General features: G+C 48.9%; 1 protein-coding gene across 1 annotated transcript in view; it reads left to right on the top strand.

Annotated features, from left to right (window-relative positions):
• Positions 1-21,500, top strand: part of LOC310648263 (cell division cycle protein 27 homolog) — a gene marked incomplete at both ends in the record, with an annotated part of 44,562 nt that extends 23,062 nt beyond the window's left edge. Inside the window, 5 exons of the mRNA XM_083376014.1 lie at positions 1,708-1,825; positions 3,126-3,254; positions 16,518-16,592; positions 18,205-18,361; positions 21,418-21,500. Of these exons, the coding sequence (XP_083232140.1) occupies positions 1,708-1,825; positions 3,126-3,254; positions 16,518-16,592; positions 18,205-18,361; positions 21,418-21,500 (562 nt within the window). The remainder of the gene's footprint in view (positions 1-1,707; positions 1,826-3,125; positions 3,255-16,517; positions 16,593-18,204; positions 18,362-21,417) is intronic.
• Positions 21,501-22,488: the final 988 nt, after the last annotated feature.

Genomic DNA, 22,488 nt, shown 5'->3' with positions numbered 1-22,488 from the left:
GAAAATGTTAAGGAATTATGTCTCTGTGATACTTGTATCTTTCACTTGCTGTTTTGGTTGTATGTGTGTATTAGTAATGTTTTTATATATCTTTTGTGTATCACCACTTTGGTTTCTGTAAAACAAGTAATTTGTTATGCTTTATAGTGGCAAATATATGGTTTGGCATACAGGTAGTCCTCAACTTACAATTGTTTGTTTAACAATAGTTCAAAATTAGGATGGCTTTGGAAAAGTGACTTACAATCCATCCTGAAAGTCACGAACATTGGACCACCTCTGTGGTCACATGATTGCAATTCAGGCACTTGGCAACCGGTTCACATTTACGATAGTTGCCACATCTTGCAGTCATGTGATCACGATTTGTGTCTTTCCCAGCCAGCTTCCAACAAGCAGCAGCAATTGGGAAAGCCAGATTTGCTTAATAATCACATGATTCGCTTAATGATTACAGTAAAAATGGTCATAAAATCAGGGCCCGTCACAGGATGACTTCGTTAACAACCGCATTGCTTAGCAACTGAAATTCCAATCCCAATTGTGGTTGTAAGTTGAAGACTACCTGTATGGAGTGTTAGATGTTTTGTGCCAGCCATGTGTTGTGATTCAGGGTCAGCCTGTGGGTTCGGCAGTTGGGTCGGACAACTCAGAGGAGGAGGGGGGTGTTGAAGACCTTGCTGAGGGGGTTGAAGATATTGCTGATGAGAGCCCTCAGCCAGGCCCCTCCCACTTGGTCACCACGGAGACCCAGCTGTGTGAGCCTGACAGCGTGGATGAAGATGACCCACAGCTGGCCCTGTTCAAGGACACCCGACGCAGGAGGCAGTCAATCAGGAGTAAACAGAGGAAGGCAATGGGGCTCCTCGGAAGGAGGCAGAGAGAAGCCACGCCCTGAACTCTATATAAGGGGAGGGCTGGTTTGCTGAAGGCAACCGCTTGGATAGTTCCTGTTTCTTAAAGCTCCTGTTTCTTGGTTCGTGTCTTGTTTGTTTTTGTAGCTATAAATTTGGCAGGCGTAATTCCAGCCTCTTGCCTTCTTGTAAAAGGGGTTGTCCCTGCCTTTTCTGCAGGGCCGGTAGCAGGCTGGTACAGAACACCATGGCAGTTCCCCAAAAAGGTCATCAGATGGGATCAAAGAGGCTTCTTTGCTTCCACTGGTGGGTCAGGGGTCCCCGGCCCCTGCAGCCCCATTGGCGAGAGTTTTATGGTAAGGGAGGGGCTGAGACCCCCCCATAAAAACCTCTGCTCAGGGGCTGCTCTCTCTCTGATCTCTTTGTTCTCTCTTCTGCTTGCTTGCTCGCCTATCCATGAGCTCAACCCAGGCATGGATGTCTCCATGCCATGGAACTCTTTCTATTTACTTTATCGTTAAATAAAGCTTTGAATGATTGCATCCCTGCGTGATGACTTTTACTTGGAAGCACCTTAACGAAACATCGACCTCGTGAGACCATCTCACATGGAGTTCAGATTGCACTCTTTTTTTTTAATTTAAATTTTTGCCTCATCAATTTACCGTCCAGGAAATTGATGTTTTATAATTAGCCATATCCACCATAGCATCCATTTTGTGAAAGAAGTCATTAACCTCTCTCAAATGCCAAAGTATATCCATTTGCTCAGAAAGGTTGGGGGTTCCTCTTTGACCATTGGTAGTAATATTACACATTGTTGGGGGCGGGGTGTTTTTTTTTTCATTGCTAGGTATGGATTGGGGATGATTTACTACAAACAAGAGAAATTCAGCCTTGCAGAAATGCATTTCCAAAAAGCACTTTATATTAATCCTCAGAGTTCTGTCTTGTTGTGCCACATTGGAGTTGTAAGTAAATCACTTCTCATTCAGGTTTGAGGTATAATATGAACAGTGACCACCTTAGTTTTGTATATTTATGTTGAAAATATATATGTTTTTGTATATGTATAGTATACAGTATGTAGACAATGTGATTAAATTAGTGGACCAGTGAAATACTGGGGACATAATTTACTTGGACTTCAGTAAGGCATTTGATAAAGTAGACCACAACTTACTCCTTGATAAGATAGAAAAATGTGGGATAGACAGCATCACCACCAGATGGATTTGTAACTGGCTAACAAAATGTACTCAATGTGTAGTCCTAATGGAAGTACAACTACATGGAAGGAAGGAAGCAGTGGGGTACCCCAAGGTTATGTTTTAGGCCCAGTACTCTTCTATATCTTCATAAATGATTTAGATGAGGGAATAGAAGGGGAACTCATCAAATTTGCAGATGAAACCAAGCTGGCAGGAATAGCCAACACTCCAGAAGATAAGCTCAAGATACAGAAGAATCTTGACATACTTGAACACTGGGCCCTATCCAACAAAATACAATTCAGTGGTGAGAAAAGTAAGGTTCTACAGTTAGGCAAGAAAAACCAAGTGCACAGGTATAGAATAGTAGTAGTAGTAGCTCAATAGTAGTAACTGTGAGAGGGATCTCGGAGTCCGAGTGGACAATCACTTAAATATGAGCCAGCAGTGTGCTGCAGCTGCCAAGAAAGCCAATTCAGTCCTAGGCTGTATTAACAGAGGGATACAATCAAGATCATGTGAAGTATTAATACCACTTTACAAGGCCTTGGTAAGACCACACTTGGAATACTGCATCCAGTTTTGGTTGCCAAAATATAAAAAAGATGTTGAGATTCAAGAAAGAGTGCAAAGAACAACCAAGATGATTAAGGAACTGGAGGCTAAAAATATGAAGAATGATTGCAGGAATTGGGTATGTGTAGTTTAATGAAAAGAAGGACCAGGGGTGACAGGATAGCAGCATTCCAATATCTAAGGGGCTGCCACAAAGGAGAAGTTTAGCCTATTCTCCAAAGCACCTGAAGCCAGAACAAGAAGCAATGGATGGAAACTAATCAAGGAGAGAAGCAACCTAGAACTAAGGAGAAACTTCCTGACAAAACAATTAACCAGCTTGCCTTCAGAACTTGTGGGTGCTCCATCACTGGAGGTTTTTAAGAAGAGATTGGACAGTCACTTGTCTGAAATGGTATAGGGTCTCCTGCTTGAGCAGGGGGTTGGACTAGAAGACCTCCAAGGTCCCTTGCAATTCTGTTAAAATGCCCTTCCTTTTTTTCAGGTTCAGCATGCCCTGAAGAAATCTGAGAAGGCTTTGGAATCACTGAACAAAGCCATTAACATTGATCCCAAGAACCCCCTCTGCAAATTTCATAGAGCCTCAATATTATTTGCAAATGAGAAGTACAATGTGAGTAATATATTTGGAGGGAACTATGCTTCATTTTTTTGGAAAGCAACTGTTTTTTTCCTTTCAAAAAAACTGAATACTAGCCATATCCATTTAAGCCAATTGCAAAATGCATACAAAACAACCCTAAATGTATTTTGCTGAGTTTAGTGAGATTTGTTCCACAGTAGATTCTTTACAGCCTTAAATTTTGAGGACCCTAAGAAAACCTCTCTGCCGGCGATTCAAAACTGTGTTCCATTGTTCCAGGAGCACTGCTTGCTTAGTCAAAACGAATGTTGCTCTGTATCATATTGATTTATGGCAAAACGTTATTCCTAAACTGGGGAAAGGAAACACTGCTGCTGTATAGGGATACTAAATAAAAAGCACAGTTTTATAGGAAGCATTTTAAATCTTTGTTATCGTATAGTAAGATGATTTTTTTTTATTTCACTAGGATTTTAGTCAGCTGACCAAGTGCCTAAAACATTTCCAGCAGTTCATTTGTTCTGTCTTAGTTATAGTCATGGGGACTCTCTGCTTGTTGTCACTCTTAATTTTTTGAATATTATTACACTTTCTTCTAGATTCACCTGCTTGATAGAGAAATGGAATACAGGTAGTCCTTGAGATATGATAGGTTACTTAACGCTCAAAGTCACAACTGACACTCCAAAATTACATATGACCCTGTTTCAAAAATACAATGGCTGCAGCACCCCTGTGGTCATTCACCCTTATGACCAACCACAGGGCTGCTGCAGTGCCCCCCCAGCCTTGCTCACCCCATCCCACCCAGCTGGGACCCTGCAGAGTTTGGACATGCTCCCCACATCCCTATCACCCATTGCATTTACCTTTTGAAGCTCTCCAGACCTCATGTTGAGGAAGGAGGGAAGGCCATGTGTCCCTGGGCTATGCAGAGGTGACCCGAACTTGTGGACTGGGACAAAATGCTGGCTGCCAGATAAACTGCTTTGTTTTGCTGAATTAATGAGGTCTGCTCAGTGCTGCAGAAAGCTTCTGCAGCATTGCGCAGACCCTGTTAAGGCAGGAAAACAAAGCAGTTTGTCCCTGGGCTATACAGCAGCAACCTAAACATGACTGCCATTTTGTGGGTAGGACAAAATGGCCACAAAAAGAAGTAATACTTTCCAGTGCTCTGTAAAGCCTCAGAGCTCTTCAAACGTTAAGTGGAGGGTGCTTGGCCTGGTGTTGTGGGAATCAGTCCTAAGGCCTGGGAGGACCCAATGGGAACCCAAGGAGCGGCAAGCATATCACAGGGCATCTCAGAGTGGGTGGGAAATGCCTTGGGAGGACCTAGGGCAGGGGGGCCTGGGCCTGTGGTAGGCCTACGAGGGCCTCCTCCTGAGGCATCCCATGCTCCACTTAATGACCCGTGCATTTGTTTAATGATTTATTGGGGAGAGCAGGTATTGGGGGGGTTGTTTGTTGGGACTCTTCACCTAATGATGGTCCTGACAGGCTCCATTACAGTTGTATCTTGATGAGTACCTGTATATATATATCCTGGCTCTATAACATCATCATAGTCATCTAATTGTTCATTTGGTTTATTGCCCTATGCAGTTTTTTACTATGTTATGGTTCGTATTCAATATTCTAGCATGGTTTTATACAGTCTCAGGAGGGCTCCTCCCTCCTGGATACGACCTGTAGCCATGTCCCTTACTTCCCTTAAGGACGGGCCCTATTGTTGGGACCCCGAGAGGTGGCTGGGCTTAAATAGGGGCCTCTGGTGGAATTGCATTAAGAGGCCCCTAGTACATTTTAAGCCGGTTGTTTTAAAGGGTTAGGGAGGAGGGGGAATGGGAGGGAGGGGAGGGAATTGGGGTGTGTTTCATCAACCGGTGATCAGTCTGGGCCTACAATAGTTTCCGGTGATATAGGGTTGGGGGCATGGCCCTTTGGTTCTGCTGGTACCGGGGTGGGGTTCCAAATCCCCACGACGATTGGGAATGGCAGCAGGCGGTTACACGGAGGGCCGTATCAATATCTGGGACCACGCCCCCGCTGTCTTCGAGCGGTGGCGTGTTCCGACCCTCCGGTTAGTACCCTTTTGTCCGGGGATGAGGGGGACCAGGACCCTGAGCTCAGACTGGTGTATTTTAATGCCAGATCCGTTGTGAACAAGGCTCCCCTTGTCAGGGAATTGATCGAGGAGGAACACGCGGATCTGGCATGCATTACAGAGACCTGGTTGGGCCCAGAGGGCGGTGTCCCTCTGGTTGAACTGTGCCCTCCGGGTTTCTGTGTGCTACATCAGCCTCAGGCTCAGGGCAGGGGCGGTGGGGTGGGGTGGCGGTGGTTATACGGGAGACCTTATGTCCGCGGGAGACCACTGTTGTCCAGATAGGCGGGAGTGAGTCCCTTTTCATGAGATGTGGCCCTCGGGCTCAGTTGGGCCTTTTGCTAACATACCTGGCACCCAGCTGTGTAGCAATGGCCCTGCCTGAGCTGCTCGACACCCTCTCAGGGTTGACGGTGGAGTTTCCCAGACTTATAGTTCTGGGCGACTTCAACCTGCCTTCCCTGGGAGAGTCGTCAGAGTTAGCTCAGGAGTTCATGGCTTCCATGACGGCCATGGACCTGACCCAAGTAATTCAAGGCCCGACTCATGGGGCGGGTCACACTCTTGACCTGATTTTTCTATCTGGTCAATGATTGGATGATCTGGGAGGGGGCTTGCCAACTATTGTCCCCCTGTCATGGTCCGATCATTATCTCCTGCGGCTGGTCTTCCGCTGTGCCACCCCCCACCGCTGGGCTGTGGAACTGACCAGGTGGTTCCGTCCCAGGTGCCTAATGGACCCAGAACGGTTCCAGATGGTGCTTGGATCCTTACCTAGCTCCCTCACTCACAGCCCAGTCGATGCCTTGGTGGATGCCTGGGAAAGGGTGGCCACCGAGGCGCTCGACCTTGTTGTACCCTTGCGACCCCAGACCCGGCACAGATCCCGTTGGGCCCCATGGTTTTCTGTGGAGCTCTGGGAGATGAAGCGTCGGAGACGGGGTCTAGAGAGCGGTTGGAGATCCACCCAGTCTGAATCTGACCGATTGCAACTAAGAGCCTTTACAAGGTCTTATCTCGCTGCGATGAGGACGGCGAAGTCTAATTACTTCACTGCCCTCATCGCGTCCGCAGATAATCGCCCAGCCGCCCTGTTTATGGTGACTCGCTCTCTCCTTAATCGAGAGGTGAGAGAGGAGCCCTTACAGGGATAGGCTGAGGAGTTTAGTCATCATCTGGTGGACAAAATCGCTCAGATCCGGACCAGTTTGGACTCTGACTGGGCAGAGTCAGGCATGGAGGAATCAAGCGGTCTTGAGCATGTTATCTGGACTGAGTTCAATCCTGTTTCCCCCGATGACGTGGACAGGATCATGAGAAGGCTGAGCTCCACCACTTGTTTACTGGACCCGTGCCCCTCCTGGCTGGTTTATGCGGCTCGGGAGGAGACATGAGGCTGGTTCCAGGCAGTAATATCTGCTTCCTTGAAGGAGGGTATCTTCCCTGCCGCCTTCAAGGTGAGACCCCTCCTCAAGAAGCCTGCCTTGGACCCAACTGTTTTAAATAACTACCGTCTGGTCTCCAACCTCCGCTTTTTGGCGAAGGTTGTTGAGAGTGTGGTGGCGCATCAGCTTCCTCTGTTCCTGGAATTTGTTGTGCAGAGGTCTCCTTGTGCTACCAAAGAGTTGCACAGACAAGGAAGGGTACTGAGAACAGCAAGAGTCACACAGTAAGAGTACACTGAGTTGTAAAAGCAAAAAGTATTTTACTTTGAGGTGGTGTAAGAACAAAAATGCACAGTCAAAAATAAACAGTCCAGGTCATAAACAATAGCAACAGTCCAAGGAGTAATCCAAACTACAAAGTCTTCTTACCGGTCCAGAGGTCAATACACAGTTCATATTTACAACAGTAGTAAACCAACAGCAGAGCAAAAACAGTAATAGTAGAGAGCAGTGAATTCAGAGAGAGAGAGAAGCTACGTTCCTAGCTTCCTCTTATGGCCATGAGAACACTTACACACCCATTGGCCAATTAACAACTTAAAGACATAGCATTATGGTTAATATATTTTCAACCCAACATTGTAGGCTAGCACCATATGCCTAACAATCTTGACCCGTACCAATCGGGTTTCAGGCCCGGGTACAGCACGGAGACGGCATTGGTCGCACTGGTGAATGATCTCTGGCGGGCTCGGGACAGGGGTTGTTCCTCTGTCCTAGTCCTTTTAGATCTCTCAGCGGCTTTCGATACCATCGACCATGGTATCCTACTGCGGCGTCTCAGGGGGTTGGGAGTGGGAGGCACTGTTTTGTGGTGGTTATCCTCCTACCTCCTGGGCTGCTCGCAGTCGGTGTTGACGGGAGGGCAGAGGTCCGCCCCGAGATCTCTCCTTTGTGGAGTCCCTCAGGGGTCGGTCCTCTCTCCCCTCCTGTTCAACATCTACATGAAACCGCTGGGTGAGCTCATTCGTGGTTTCGGGGTGGGGTATCATCAGTACGCTGATGATACCCAACTTTTTCTTTCCACCCCGAACCAACCCAGTGATGCACTCAACGTGATGTCCCGTTGTCTGGAGGCGGTCCGGGTTTGGATGGGGAGAAACAGGCTTCGTCTCAATCTTGCCAAGACTGAGTGGCTGTGCATACCCGCATCTCGGGTTAACTAGGTTGTTCCATCACTAATGATGGAGGGTGAGGTGTTACCCCCCGTCGATAGGGCTCGCAACTTGGGCGTCCTCTTGGATTCACGGCTCAATTTCGAAGATCATATAGGAGCCGTGACCAGGGGGGCTTTTGCCCAGCTTCGTCTGGTGCACCAGTTGCGGCCCTATCTGGACCGAGATGCCCTACGCACAGTCACCCATGCGCTCGTGACCTCCCGGCTAGATTATTGCAACGCTCTCTACATGGGGCTGCCCTTGAGGACCACGCGGAGGCTTCAACTGGTGCAGAATGCAGTCGCACGAGTTGTTATGGGAGTTTCCCGATACTCCCGTGTAACACCTCTTCTCCGTGAGCTGCATTGGCTTCCGGTTGCCCTCCGGGTGAGATTCAAGGTGCTGGTAATGACCTATAAAGCTCTAAATGGCTTGGGTCCGGATTATCTAAGAGAACACCTGCTGCCGGCATCAACTTCCCATCGTCCTGTGCGCTCCCACAGGGAGGGCCTTCTCAGGGTGCCGGTGGTTAAGGAGTGCCGGTGGGTGATCCCCAGGGGGAGGGCATTCTCTGTGGGCGTGCCTGCCCTTTGGAATGATTTACCGGTGGAACTTCGGACCGCCCCCGATCTGCGTTCATTTCGCCGGGACCTGAAAACCTGGTTTTTTTATTTATCAGGCCTGGACTGAAGGGGTTTTAGCTTTTAATATTGTTTTAATTGTTGGGCTAATTTAATCTATTTTAATTTTATACTATTTTTATATTGTATTTCATGTTGCCCTGTAAACCACCCTGAGTCCTTCGGGAATAGGGCGGTATAAAAATTTAAATAAATAAATAAATAAATAAATAAATAAATAAATAAATAAACAGTATTTTCCATTCAAGACTTAGCTGAATTCCTTGGTCTATTATGTGTCAAATTTTGGAGTGATCAGTAGACTAAACTCTTGGTGTCAAGCCCCGTGGGCTCGACATCATGAGGGGAGCAGGGGAAACGCTGCGCAAACCGCCCGCCCGAACCTTCCTGCTGGAGCCACCCATGGGCAGCTGCACAAGTCCCACGGCCATGCCACCGACGGGCAGCTGTTCCGGGGCTTTCTGGCGTGTCTGCGTCGACGGAGCTGCTGATGGGACCCAGACCGTCAGCCGCAGCTCGTCCTGGGATTATCCAGCTGCCTGTTCCTCGGCGGGGGCGTCGGGAGGCTCAGAGGGGGCGTCGGGCAGCTCAGAACGAAGTCTGGACAGCGGGGCGTTGTGGGGAGCTGTTAGGGGGGCTGTAACACTGACATGCTGGACGGTGGAGGGGAGCACGGAGGAGGGGTGGGGGAGCACGAAAGGGGGGGTAGGGGCATACACCCAGACAAACCTGGGGGGGTTGGATGGAACCCGTCGCCCGTATTGGTACCTGTGTAACATCTTCCTCTTGCCTTCCAGGTGGTGCCCTGGTAGGAGGGGCCGCCTGTCAAGCCCCGTGGGCTCGACATCACGAGGGGAGCAGGGGAAACACTGAGCAAACTGCCCGCCCGAACCTTCCTGCTGGAGCCACCCGGGAACAGCACATCCAGCAGTCAAACGGCCACCAGCTACCACGGGCAGCTGCACAAGTCCCACGGCCATGCCACCGACGGGCAGCTGTTCCGGGGCTTTCTGGCGTGTCTGCGTCGACGGAGCTGCTGAAGGGACCCACAGGCAGTCAGACCGGCAGCCGCAGCTCGTCCTGGGATTATCCAGCCGCCTGTTCCTCGGCGGGGGCGTCGGGTGGCTCAGAGGGGGCATCGGGCGGCTCAGAACGAAGTCCAGACAGCGGGGCGTTGTAGGGAGCTGTTAGGGGGGCTGTAACACTGACACGCTGGATGGTGGAGGGGAGCACGGAGGAGGGGTGGGGGAGCACGAAAGGGGGGTTAGGGGCATACACTCACCTGGAGGCTGTGTGGGAGCTCAGGCACAAAGGGCGGGGTGACGTGCGGAGAGCTGGGAAGGGGGCGGGTTTTGAGCAGACTCAGCCGGATGCTGGTTTGCATGGGGAGGGGTGGGGCTAATCACCCCCAATGTATAAAAGATGCGTTGGGACGGCTAGCTCCCAATGCTGACTTTGTATCTGCTAGGCTTTTCTGAAGTAAAGAAAACCTCGTCGTCACCCGTACCACATTGTCGTCGTTCTTTCAGCGTGGACGGCTTTGACAGTAAGTCAGCGTACCTTACAGCATTTCCTCGTTGCTGTGTTCTGCTCTGGACTTCAAGGCAACTGACATGGCCAAGGGAACCCAGGGGGCTGTGCTTACTGTGGAGGGAGAGGAGCCGGCTGGGGCTACAGCGCCTCTGGACATGGGGGAGTTGGCAGAGGCCCCACCAGTAGTTCGGCCCAAGGTCCGGGACCCTTACCCAGCAGCTGAAGGCATTGGGACCCAGGGGACGACTGCTCAAGCAAAGACTGGGGAATGGTGGCTCAGTTCTGTACTGGGACAACTGGAGACTGGGCAGGAGCGGCCACCCAGGCAGAGGGGGCCGTTGTTGGAATGGAGGGAGCGTCGCGTTACCGACGAAGAAGGGGAGGAGTGGAGCTACTCCACGGCTCCAGGGAGTTATACTATGGACGTCCTGAGGGAAAGGTTCGGGGAGCCTCGGCCATGGACCCCCATCGAACCCGAACCGGACGCTGGCCGTTGGTCTCAGGACAGGGCTGGCCCTGTGCAGCAGAGCCAGGCCCGTTTCCACCTGGCTAGCCCCCGTTTTCGGGCTCCGCAGGGTTCCAGCACCCCGCAGGGGACTGCACCTTCGTTGCCGGGCCCCAGAACCGCACCAGGTCAAGGGCCCGTACGGGCGGGTGCTACAGGGGGCAGTGGTGCTGCGCTATGCCTGGGGCCACCGGCAGGAGTGCTGGGTTGGCCACAACCAGGGCCCATAGCGCAAGGATCGGGTGCTCCGGCAGGGCTCTGGGAAGCACCAGCAGCGTGGGGCCCGCCACCGTTGCCCATGACTTTCAATGGCCACCCCGACCGCCTGGCCCTCTTCCTTGGTCACGTGATCCATCATCTGGATAAGTACGGCCCCGTGTATGCCTCTCAGTGGGCAATGGTGATGGCGGTCACAACAGCGCTGCAGGGGGAGGCTGCGGCGTGGGTCGCTAACCTGTACAGCGACCGTGCTAGAGAGCTGGGGGATGTTGGGTTGTTCCTCAAGGCATTGCAAGTCCGCTTTGAAGACGTTACCTGGGTACAGCGGGCTGAAGCCAAGATAGTTGGGCTCCGACAAAATGGCCAGCCAGCAATGGAGTTTGTTCGGGAGTTCAGGGAGGTGGCAGGCAAAGGATGTTGATCCATCATTTCCGGGCTGGGCTGGACGACCACCTCCAGAGGGCCTGTATCGTCCGCGGAATCCCTCCCAGACTCCAGGAATGGTTCCGGGTCATGGTTGAGCTGGACGTCAGCCTACAGGGCTGCCAGCGGCGTGCAAAACCTCCAGCAGACCCCCGACAGGCTCCGCATAAGCTGCAACGGGAGGGGCAAAAACCGGCGTCTCCGATGCAGAAACCCACAGGACCACCGCCCCGGGCCGCTTTCCGCTGTTTCCGGTGTGACCAGCCGGGGCACCATGTAGCTGACTGTCCAATGCCGGCGCCCCGGGCGGTGGCGGGAGCAACCCCAGAACGGGGTGTAACTTCCCCACGGTTTGTGGAGCGCTCCCGAGCCACTCGTCAGGCTTTGGACATGACGCCCAGGAAAAACAACCAAGCGGAGACTGAGAGGCCAACGGACGTGGACCTAGAGGTTTACGGGAACGGTGATGGACAGGAGGAAGACCCAATGGTAAGTGCACCGATCTGCCCTTTCACGATCCCAGTAACACTGACGAACCCCAACACGGGTGAGGCACTGGGATTCAGGGCCTTAATCGACTCGGGTAGCACACGGTGTCTTGTCAGTCAAGAGGTGGTGGCCAAGGTGGGTGTTGGGGTGGTGCGACTGGAAACCCCTATACGCTTCCAACAGGTGGATGGCTCCCTCTTGGGGGGATCGCCCATCACGCATGTAACAAAACCCATACGCCTGGGCATGGGGGAGCACTGGGAGAGGTTACGGTTCATTGTGGTACCCTCCATGACCGAGGAGGTGATCCTGGGTCTCGCATGGCTGGACAAGTGGGGCCCGACCATCTGGTGGGAGGGGGGGTGCCGACACCTTCGACTTGGGGTTGGGCCCCAACCCCCTGACCACGAACACGTGGGGAAAGACAGCCAGCCAGGAAGGACAGAAGAAGGCTGCAGGGCCGGATCGGAGGTGCAGGTTCCGCCAGAATATGCCGACCTCCTGGAGGTCTTCGGTGAACAAGAGTGTGACCTCCTACCACCCCATCGGGCCACGAATTGCGCGATTGAGCTGGAGCCGGGGGTCAGGTTGCCCAAGCCACGAATGTAAGCCATGGCACCGCGAGAGATGCTGGAGCTGCGGCGTTACATAGACAAGAACCTGGCACGGGGCTTTATCCAGCCCGCTCGCTCACGTATGGCAGCACCCGTTCTCTTCAGAGAAAAGAAGGACGGTGGGCTACGACTATGTGTGGATTATCGTGGGGTCAACGCGGTGTGCGTTGAGCACCTGTACCCACTGCCTCTGATGAAGGACATGTTATCCCATCTGGCCAGTGGGAGGGTGTTCACTCGCTTGGACCTGCGGGAGGCGTACTATCGAGTGCACATCAAAGAAGGCGACGAATGGAAAACAGTGTTTAACTGCCCACTCTGCAGTTTTCAGTTTCGTGTGATGCCGTTCGGGCTCCAAGGGGCTCCCGCGGTCTTCATGCAGTTGATAAATCAGGTACTGCATGAGCATCTGTACAGGGGGGTCCTCGTGTATCTCGACGACATACTAATTTACCCGGAATCCATGGACGAGCACGTCACTTTAGTGCGGCAGGTATTACAGAAACTCCTAGAAGCTCGACTCTACGTAAAACTCACGAAATGCGAGTTCCGTACCTCCCGTTTGGACTATCTGGGCTACCGGATCTCCGCGGCCGGAATTGCGATGGACCCCAAGAAAGTGGAGGCGGTACAACAGTGGCAAGCCCCAGGAACCCGACGGCAGCTGCAGAGCTTCTTGGGATTTGCCAACTTCTATAGGCAGTTCATACCATCCTTCGCCGCGATCGCACTGCCCTTAACGGACCTGCTGCAGACCAAACAGCTGACAGTGAAGCCGCGTCCAGGCTTACGGGTGGCATGGACCGTCGAATGTCAAAGGGCTTTTGAGACGCTAAAGGAGTTGCTTGCCAAAGAGCCCGTTTTGTTGCACCCCGACCCTACCGTACCATTCATTGTTCAAGCGGACACCAGTGACGTGGCGGTGGGGGCCGTTGTCTTGCAGCGAAATAGTGATGGGGTACTACAACCATGTGCCTATGCTTCCAAGAAGCTGTCAGCCACCGAATGGGCCTGGGCCATCTGGGAAAAGGAGGCCTTTGCCGTTCGGTGGGCATTGGAAACGTGGCGAAATCACTTGGAAGGGGCAGAGAAGCCCTTTGAGGTATGGACGGACCACAAAAACCTGGAGGCTTTGCAGTCACCCAGGAAGCTGGCTCCAAAGCACGTTCGGTGGGCGCTGTACTTCAGGCGTTTCAAGTTCACCATGAAATATGTCCCAGGGGGGAAGAACTTTCTGGCAGATGCGCTCTCGCGCCTCCCTCAATAAGATAGCCGGCGGGAGGAGGTGGTGCAGGCTATTCTTCCCCCATGTGAATCGGAGGTGATACAAGCCATGAAGTCCAGGGCCGTCAATGACCTGTTGCAATGCTTAAAGGATGCTCTAAAAGAGGATATCTGGTTGCAACAACACCCGCACCTCCTGAACCTTCGGGAGGGTCTGGCCTGGTACCGGGACAGGATGTACGTGCCGCAAGCTCTTCGAGCAGATGTCCTGTTTAGGTGCCATGATGCCAAACAAGCTGGCCACTTCGGGTTCGTTAAGACTCTGCACCTCGCTCAGCGACAGTTCTGGTCGCCGGGTATGAGATGTCACGTTGAGGAATATGTGCGCCACTGTCATACGTGTGCTACCGCTAAACCCCGGCCTGGTAAACCAACGGGTCTTTTACAAGCAGTGGCAGACCCCTGTCGGCCATGGCAGGACATAGCCATGGATTTTATTGTGGAGCTGCCGGAGAGCCGAGGGTATACCGTGATATGGACAGTGGTAGACCTATTCTCCAAGCAGGCCCACTTTGTACCATGCAAAGGATTGCCAACAGCCCGACGACTGGCGTGGATGTTCATAACGCACATCTACCGCCTACATGGCATGCCCAGGCGTATCATCTCGGACCGGGGTGTGCAATTTACGGCTAGGTTTTGGCGGGAGTTCATCCAATTCATTGGATCATCCCAGGGGCTGAGTTCTGGGTATCATCCCTGCACAAACGGAGCAGCTGAGCGAGCCAATGCCGTAGTGGAGTGGTATCTGCGCAGCTATGTCTCCTATCAACAAACAGACTGGGCGGACCTGCTGGCATTTGCGGAGGTAGCCCACAATAATGCAGTGCACAGCAGCACCGGCTACCCTCCCTTCACGGTGGTGTCAGGGTATGCCTTCTCCCCCATCCCGGAGTACGGCCAAGGGTCGGCATCTCCCTGCCAACCCAGGGAGTGGATATCGCAATTGGAAGGGGTGTGGAAAGCAACCAGAGAGGGGCTACAAAAAACGGCCAGTGTTATGAAAGAACAGGCAGACAAGAAGCGCCAACCCTTTCACACCCCTGGGGTCGGGGACTGGGTGTATCTGTCAACCAAATATTTACGTCTACAGATACCAAGTAAGAAACTGGGCCCCAAATTCATAGGGCCGTTCCAGGTCACCCAGGTCATCAACCCGGTAACGGTACGACTCAGGTTACCCAAATTCCTTGGCAAGGTACACCCGGTGTTTCACGGCAGTCTGTTGAAACCGGCATCTGTTCCTGTGGGGTTGGGGAAGGGGGGCCCTGGACCTGTTCGTAATGGGCTCTACGAAGTGCAGGACATCCTTGACTCCAGGGTGCGGAGGGGAAGGGTACAGTACCTGCTATTGTGGAGGGGATATCCGGCGTCCGAGGCGTCATGGGTGGCGGAGCAGGACGTCCAAGCACCACGGCTGCGTAGGGCGTTCCACCGTAGGCACCCAGACAAACCTGGGGGGGTCGGATGGAACCCGTCGCCCGTATTGGTACCTGTGTAACATCTTCCTCTTGCCTTCCAGGTGGTGCCCTGGTAGGAGGGGCCGCCTGTCAAGCCCCGTGGGCTCGACATCACGAGGGGAGCAGGGGAAACACTGCGCAAACTGCCTGCCCGAACCTTCCTGCTGGAGCCACCCGGGAACAGCACATCCAGCAGTCAAACGGCCACCGGCTACCACGGGCAGCTGCACAAGTCCCACGGCCATGCCACCGACGGGCAGCTGTTCCGGGGCTTTCTGGCGTGTCTGCGTCGACGGAGCTGCTGAAGGGACCCACAGGCAGTCAGACCGGCAGCCGCAGCTCGTCCTGGGATTATCCAGCCGCCTGTTCCTCGGCGGGGGCGTCGGGTGGCTCAGAGGGGGCATCGGGTGGCTCAGAACGAAGTCCGGACAGCGGGGCGTTGTGGGGAGCTGTTAGGGGGGCTGTAACACTGACACGCTGGATGGTGGAGGGGAGCACGGAGGAGGGGTGGGGGAGCACAAAAGGGGGGTTAGGGGCATACACTCACCTGGAGGCTGTGTGGGAGATCAGGCACAAAGGGCGGGGTGACGTGCGGAGAGCTGGGAAGGGGGCGGGTTTTGAGCAGACTCAGCCGGATGCTGGTTTGCATGGGGAGGGGTGGGGCTAATCACCCCCAATGTATAAAAGACGCGTTGGGACGGCTAGCTCCCAACGCTGACTTTGTATCTGCTAGGCTTTTCTGAAGTAAAGAAAACCTCGTCGTCACCCGTATCACGTTGTCGTCGTTCTTTCAGCGTGGACAGCTTTGTCACTTGGTTTCTAGATCCATTGTAACATTGCAAATTGTACAGGTAGTCCTCACTTAGTGAACACAATTGAGACTGACAACTCCATTGCTAAGCACTGTGGTCACTAAGCAGAAAATCACATGACTGCAATGGACTCATGATCTCACTTTACCTTTGATCATTAGGTGAACACTTCAGTCATTAAATGAAACATCACATGACTGTGACTTATGATTTTAATTCTGCATTCCCTATTCATTTTGCTTGTCACAAGCCAGTTGAGAAGCACACAAATGGTGATCATGTGACTGTGGGATGTGGCAACAGTTGTAAATGTGCAAAGTGAAACACCCAAATAGAAATTGTGTGACTGCAGACACTGTAACGATCATAAATGTGAGGACTGGTCTCAAAGCTTTTTTTTAATACCATTGTAACATCACTAAACAAGGCAGTCAGTAAGCAAGGTTACCTGTATACCACAACAAATATATTTGTCAAACAATAAAAAAATCAGACATAAATTAAAACTGACTTTATTGTATTGAATAGACCACTTTTCTTTGATGTATATATTTAAGTTATATTGCTGCAGTCCCTTAAAAAAGCTACTCAGTTTTTTCCCTTTCAGTATGCTTTGCAAGAACCTGAAGAAATGAAGCAGATTGTTCCCAAAGAGTCTCTTGTTTACTTTTTGATAGGAAAGGTAAAAACAGTTTTGAGAATTATTTTCTGAATTGTTGCTGTAAAAAGATAAAAGGTTGATATTGATGATAATGTTACGCAATGCTCGCCAAGTGAACTGCGCTGTGTTTCAGCAGTACTGTCCACTGTGGTGAGCAACCAGGTCTCCTCCTAACTTTGAAGGCAACTTCTTGCCCCATGTACAATTGTGGAGAAAGTCTGGGAATGGTCTGACAGCTATGCAGCCAAGGACAGGCTGGTTGTGGAGACTTGCTTTGCAATTGCTTTACAAAAGGAAAGGCTGGGAGGTGAGGTTTGTTTGGAAAATTGACGCCATTGTTTTTTGGGTTGGGACTACATATGGTAATAGACAATTCCTGAGACAGCCTGATTCTCTCAAGCTGGAAGGACTTTTAAAAATAAGCATTGGCATTTTAAATTGATCCCATAAACAGACTAGAACATGGTGATGTCGTTCAAGGGACCTGTAGTGGGCTATGAGAATAACCTTGAGGAAGAGGAGAAAGAGTCGCAGCTAAGGCAGTGGTCAGATAAGAGAAATCTCAGCCCAAAGCAGGAATGGAATTTAAGAAATCATGTCAGATTGGACCCTCCCTCGTTCTCTTTAGGGTACAGACAGGAATGGGACATGCATATTCAGACTTGCAAGATTCTGTTACTCTAACCCTATAATAAAAGTAGTTTTAATATTTATGACTTGGTGTTCAAGTCTGGTCTACCTTGAAGGTCTGACAGAACCAGTGAGGTATTTTCCCTCTTCAGCCCCACTTAGCAATGCAGCAGCTCTATTTTTGAATTAAATATGAGTTCACGACTGGACAGGGGAAACCTTTACCTTTATGAATAATATTTAAAGGCAATCTCATGTGCCGTTTCTTATTTTAGTGGGTTGGTGGGGAGTACCTCATCCAGAATTGAACAGAAATTTGCAATCTGTCATGGCTGCATCTCACCTATCCAAGCTTCATAAGCTGACAGCCTGACGTTAGCATGGACAGGGGGGAGGGGGGAGAGGGAAAGGAATGGAAGGAAAGGGGGGGAGATGGAAGCCCAGCTGAGGTGTGTAAGAAGCTCTAGCTGGCCAAGTAACAATATGCAGAGCTGGGAACCAAGCACCTGTTTCCTGAACAATATAAGATCACCTGATTGGACATTTGCAGATAACCAGGGGATGGCTGGCATGGGGGGGGAGGGAAGAGGGAACTTTCCTTTTTGTTGTTTGCACGGGACAGATTCAGCTTACGTTACTTCTGTAACCATTTAAATATACTCTTGGCAAAACAAATGGCCAGGAGTCTTTCTTTGCTAGATGACTGGGTGGGACGGTTGACACAATCTTTTCTGCTACTGGGTACCAGTGTCTAATACCATTATTTCTTATTAGATATAACAAACTCTTTCCATTTTTGACATGTTTGATTTTTAAAATATTTTTATTGTTTATAAACTTCGAGGGGAATGAGTGCCATTTAGGGGTATGACAGATGTCCTGGTAGCCATGACCTCTACAGACGACAAACTGCCTACAAATAGCACTAGTAGATATAAAAGATATGAAATAAAAATTCATACCAAGTTCATATGAGTACACCTTTGGGGGTTTTTTTGGTTAGGTTTATAAAAAGTTGGGGCAGACCCATCTTGCACTGATGAACTTTTCCTGGGCAATGGACTTGGATCCCAAAGGTGCCAACAACCAGATCAAAGAGGCCATTGACAAGCTGTACCTACCTGATGATGAAGAGCCTGTAACACAAACAGGACAGATCAGTGAATGCTGTCCATATGATTCAGGTTGGTTTTTTCCATTCTTGTTTTATTTGTTCTTCTCTTGAGGTAAACAGAGATACTTTCTATTTGGATAATTTGAAAAGAGTGTTGTAGCAACAGTCCTGAAGTTTACCACTGCTACTATTTTATATAGCATAGTTTTATGCAGTTTCTTAGAATTCAAAAAAAATGTATTTTTTCCTTTTCTTATGGTCACTCTATCTTCTAACTGGAAATAGTTGAAAATGCTTTCTTAATTTTAACCAAGTTTGAAGAGAGACTCGAACCTTAAATATCCCCATCCCGTAGATAGCAAGCAAATTTATTTGAATACCATAACATGGTTTTTCTTGTCATTCTTCTCTTTGCCACTCTTTATTTAAGCAAACTATAAAAGGTAAAGTTTTTTGAATAAAGCTCAATGGTGATTTCATGAACACATCCATGAGGTCATCTTGGAAATGATACAGAAATGGTTGCCACTGGAATGAATATTTTTTTACTTCCTAGTCTACCCTACAGCTCTGGTGTTTCCTGGGGTCTCCTCTCCATGTATTATCTAGGATCAGCTTTGTATAGCCTCTTGAGATCAGCCATGTTTGACTGGGTACAGCCATGTAGTTGGACATGCAAATTATAAGTGACATGAAATTAGACTTTGGGCTACTAAAGAGACCTGATCATTGCCTAATAGGAACCAAGCAAATAGGTTCAGCACCAGAACTATCTGAAGTATCAGAGTATAATCTTGTAAAAGGAACTTCCATCTTAAGTTTTTGTATAAGGCCTTAGCAATTAATACACAATATTCAAGCACAATGCCATCAAGCCTGAGAAAGTTAGAATCACTTGTGCTTCTGCTTTAAAAATTGGCATCTGTAAAATTTTAGGATCTGATAATTTGAGATGGGGATGTGCAACTTTGTGAGTCTGGCTGCACAAGGTTTTGTGTGGCTTGGTGAGGACCCACTTGGAAAGAGGGCTGAAGGGTCTCCCCTGTCCCGTTTGTGTTGGAGGCAACGTTTAAGGTGCTTCCGGGTTGAAAGGATTAGCCGGTGACATCACCGTTGCCTGGTGATGCCTGTGGGGGCTCCTTTCTTGTCCCCATCGAGCTGTAGTGGAGTGACGGGAGCTCACCCCACCACGCAACAGCACTCAGGTCTCGAACACAGGCTTCCTAACCTCCAACCCAGCGTCCTAACCACGTGAGCCACTGCACTCCTTGTTGAAGGGTTTAAAAGCGTGAAATGGGTACCTTAAGATTTGCAAAGCTTAAAATGCCTCTTTGCTACTTAAACTGCTTGACTTCTAACATGCAAAATAAAAATAAAAATAGATCCTGTTGTTTGGCTCACTCTGGAGGGATTCTGGTAGTACAAAAAGGATGGTGGCAGACCCTATGTGACCCCCAGGCTGTATTTCTTGCACTTCAGTGCAAGAGGTATAGAAGAAAACCTGTAGTTGTTGAGCTTTCTTCCCCTGGTACATTAAAGGGACTCTGAAAATCAGCTATACAGTAAATCAGGAAGCACACTACAGGTAGTCTTTGACGTATGACCACAATTGACCCAAACATTTCTGTTGGTAAGCAAGGCAGATGTTAAGTGAGTTGTGCCTCATTTTATGACCTTTTTTGCCACAGTTGTTAAGCAAATCATTGCAGTTGGTCAGTGAATCATGTGGCTGTTAAGCGAACCTGGCTTCCTCCATTGACTTTGCTTCTCGGAAGCCAGCTGGGAAGGTTACAAAGTGATCACATGACCACAGGAAAGTGCAAATGTGATAAATACATGCCAGTTATCAAGTACCTAAATTTTGATCACATGACCATGGGGATTCTGCAACAGTCATAAGTGTGAAAACCAGTCATAAGTCACTTTTTTCAGTGTCCCAAAGATGCTTTTTCACGAGGCAACTGGACTTTCTTGTTTTTCAAGTCTTGTTTTTCAAGTCCAGTTGCCTCGTGAAAAAGCATCTTTGGGACACCTATGACCGGGATGACTGAGAATCTCCATAGACATTTTTTCAGGGTCGTTGTAACTTCCTAAATGTGCTGCTGTGAAGTTACAAGAGGAGAGGGAAGAAAGAAGGAGGGGATAAAACTGCAATAAATTAACCATCCAGGTAGCCTTAAGCAAGGAACTGTAACTCAAGCTAATAATTCCCTACCCTCCACCCACAGGGTTCAAATTGTGGGGATTACGAACCTAACCAGCTTTACAGGTTGGTTGCATAGGTTATAACAAAAATAATACATGGTGAAACTCATTTGCAATTCTGTGCTACCTAAATGTGAAATGCCTGCTCCAATTACCGTACTATTTATATCAAAGTTGTTTGAAAAACTGCATTATAGAATTGGACCTGAAACTATCCATGTAGACTGAATTAGAATAGGATCAGCCCACTCAGACATGATTAGTTCAGGTTCTGAGGCTGTGTGCGTTAACTATGGGAATTGCATGGTACTTGAGCCTTGGAAGAGCAAGGAAAAAGCCAACATTTTGCATGCATATATGTAATTCTCCAAAAACTGGGGGGGAACAATGTATAAATAAGATGGAAAACAGGTCTTTCCATTATAGGTACTCCTCAATTTATGACCACAATGGAGCCCAAAATTTCTCTTGCTAAGTGAGACAGTTGTTAAGTGAATTTTGCCCCATTTTACAACCTTTCTTGTCACAATTGTTAAGTGAATCACTGCAGTTGTTAAGTTAGTAACATGGCTGTTAAGGTGAATCTGGCTTCCCCATTGACTTTGCTTGTCAGAAGGTCACAAAAGGTGATCACATGACCCTGGGACACTGCAACTGTGACAAATATGAGTCAGTTGTCAAGCGTCTGAATTTTGATCATGTGACAATGGGGATGTTGCAATGGTTGTGTGAAAAATGGTCATAACTCACTTTTTCAGTGCCATTGTAACTTTGAATGGTCACTAAATGAACTGCTATAAGTCAAAGACTACCTGTATAGAATGTCGCCCTTATAGGTTGTGAAATATGCAAATAATATAAATAAATTTTCTTTTTGTGCATTGTTTCTTTCAAAAGTTGGCACAGATGAGTCTCAGACCAGTAGCATGACTGACACAGATGACACACAGCTCCATGCAGTAGAAAGTGATGAATTTTAACTCCCAAGTGGATTCTGAGTTCGGATGTTTGACTGACTCATTCTGTTGGATTCTTCCTTTCCCTTCCTGCCACAGAGCCAGCATTGATCTAATGCTCCACTGATAAACCAGGTGCATCATTCATTAGATTTTAATTAAAACTGAATTAATGGCAGTGTATTTGGGGTCATAATTTCAGTCTGAATTATTGACTTTATCTTTGTAAACATGATTCTTCAAAGAGGAAATACTTTTTTAAAAATCTTCCTTTTGTTGACAAACCTATCAAGGAAGATAAAATTTGCTATATAGGAACTGGGAGATACGGGGCAGTAACTTATGAAGCAGTTACTTGCTCTTTCCCCAGAAATGTGTCTCAGTTTGGCTCTTTCCTTTCCAAGAAGTAGAGACCTGCACTTCTCCACTCCACACTCTTCAGAGATAATTGTGGAACTACAGGACTGGAATGTATTGAAAATATTTCTGAATATTTTTTGAGTGTAAATTAAATGTAAATGACCTTTTCTCTTGAAAATATAAAATCCAGTGTCCCTCCTTTAGATTTAATTTCCACAGAATACTATACTATTCCACCAAGATGTTAACTTCATCAGGCTAACTTTCAAAGCATCAGTTGTTTGTATTTGCATATCATTTAACTCAATATCATGATGTTGCTCATCATGTGCTCCTTGCAATTGCACCTGACAGTTCAAAAATCAAAATGCTGTTGCAGTTATTAACTCAAAGAAAAAAAAGGTGTAGATTTGCAGTGCTGAAAAATGCAATGGAATAAATTCTCAGTAACACAATGTCAAGAGAACAATGGAAGCCTTAATCCAATCAAATGTTACAATGATGGTGCATTCCCCATCTATTTACAGCTGTATCCCATTCAAAAACATTTGGTAAAGTGTTGTCTGAATGCAAACAAATTGTGAAATTATATGTCTTTGGGTGTGTGTGTGTGTGTGTGTGTGTGTGTGTGTGTGTGTGTGTTAATCTTGTA

The sequence above is a fragment of the Vipera ursinii genome (genome assembly GCF_947247035.1).
Source record: "Vipera ursinii genome assembly, chromosome: W".
In the NCBI taxonomy this organism is placed as follows: Eukaryota; Metazoa; Chordata; class Lepidosauria; order Squamata; family Viperidae; genus Vipera; species Vipera ursinii.
Note: the sequence above shows the minus strand (reverse complement) of the source record. Positions and strands in the feature narration are given on the sequence as shown.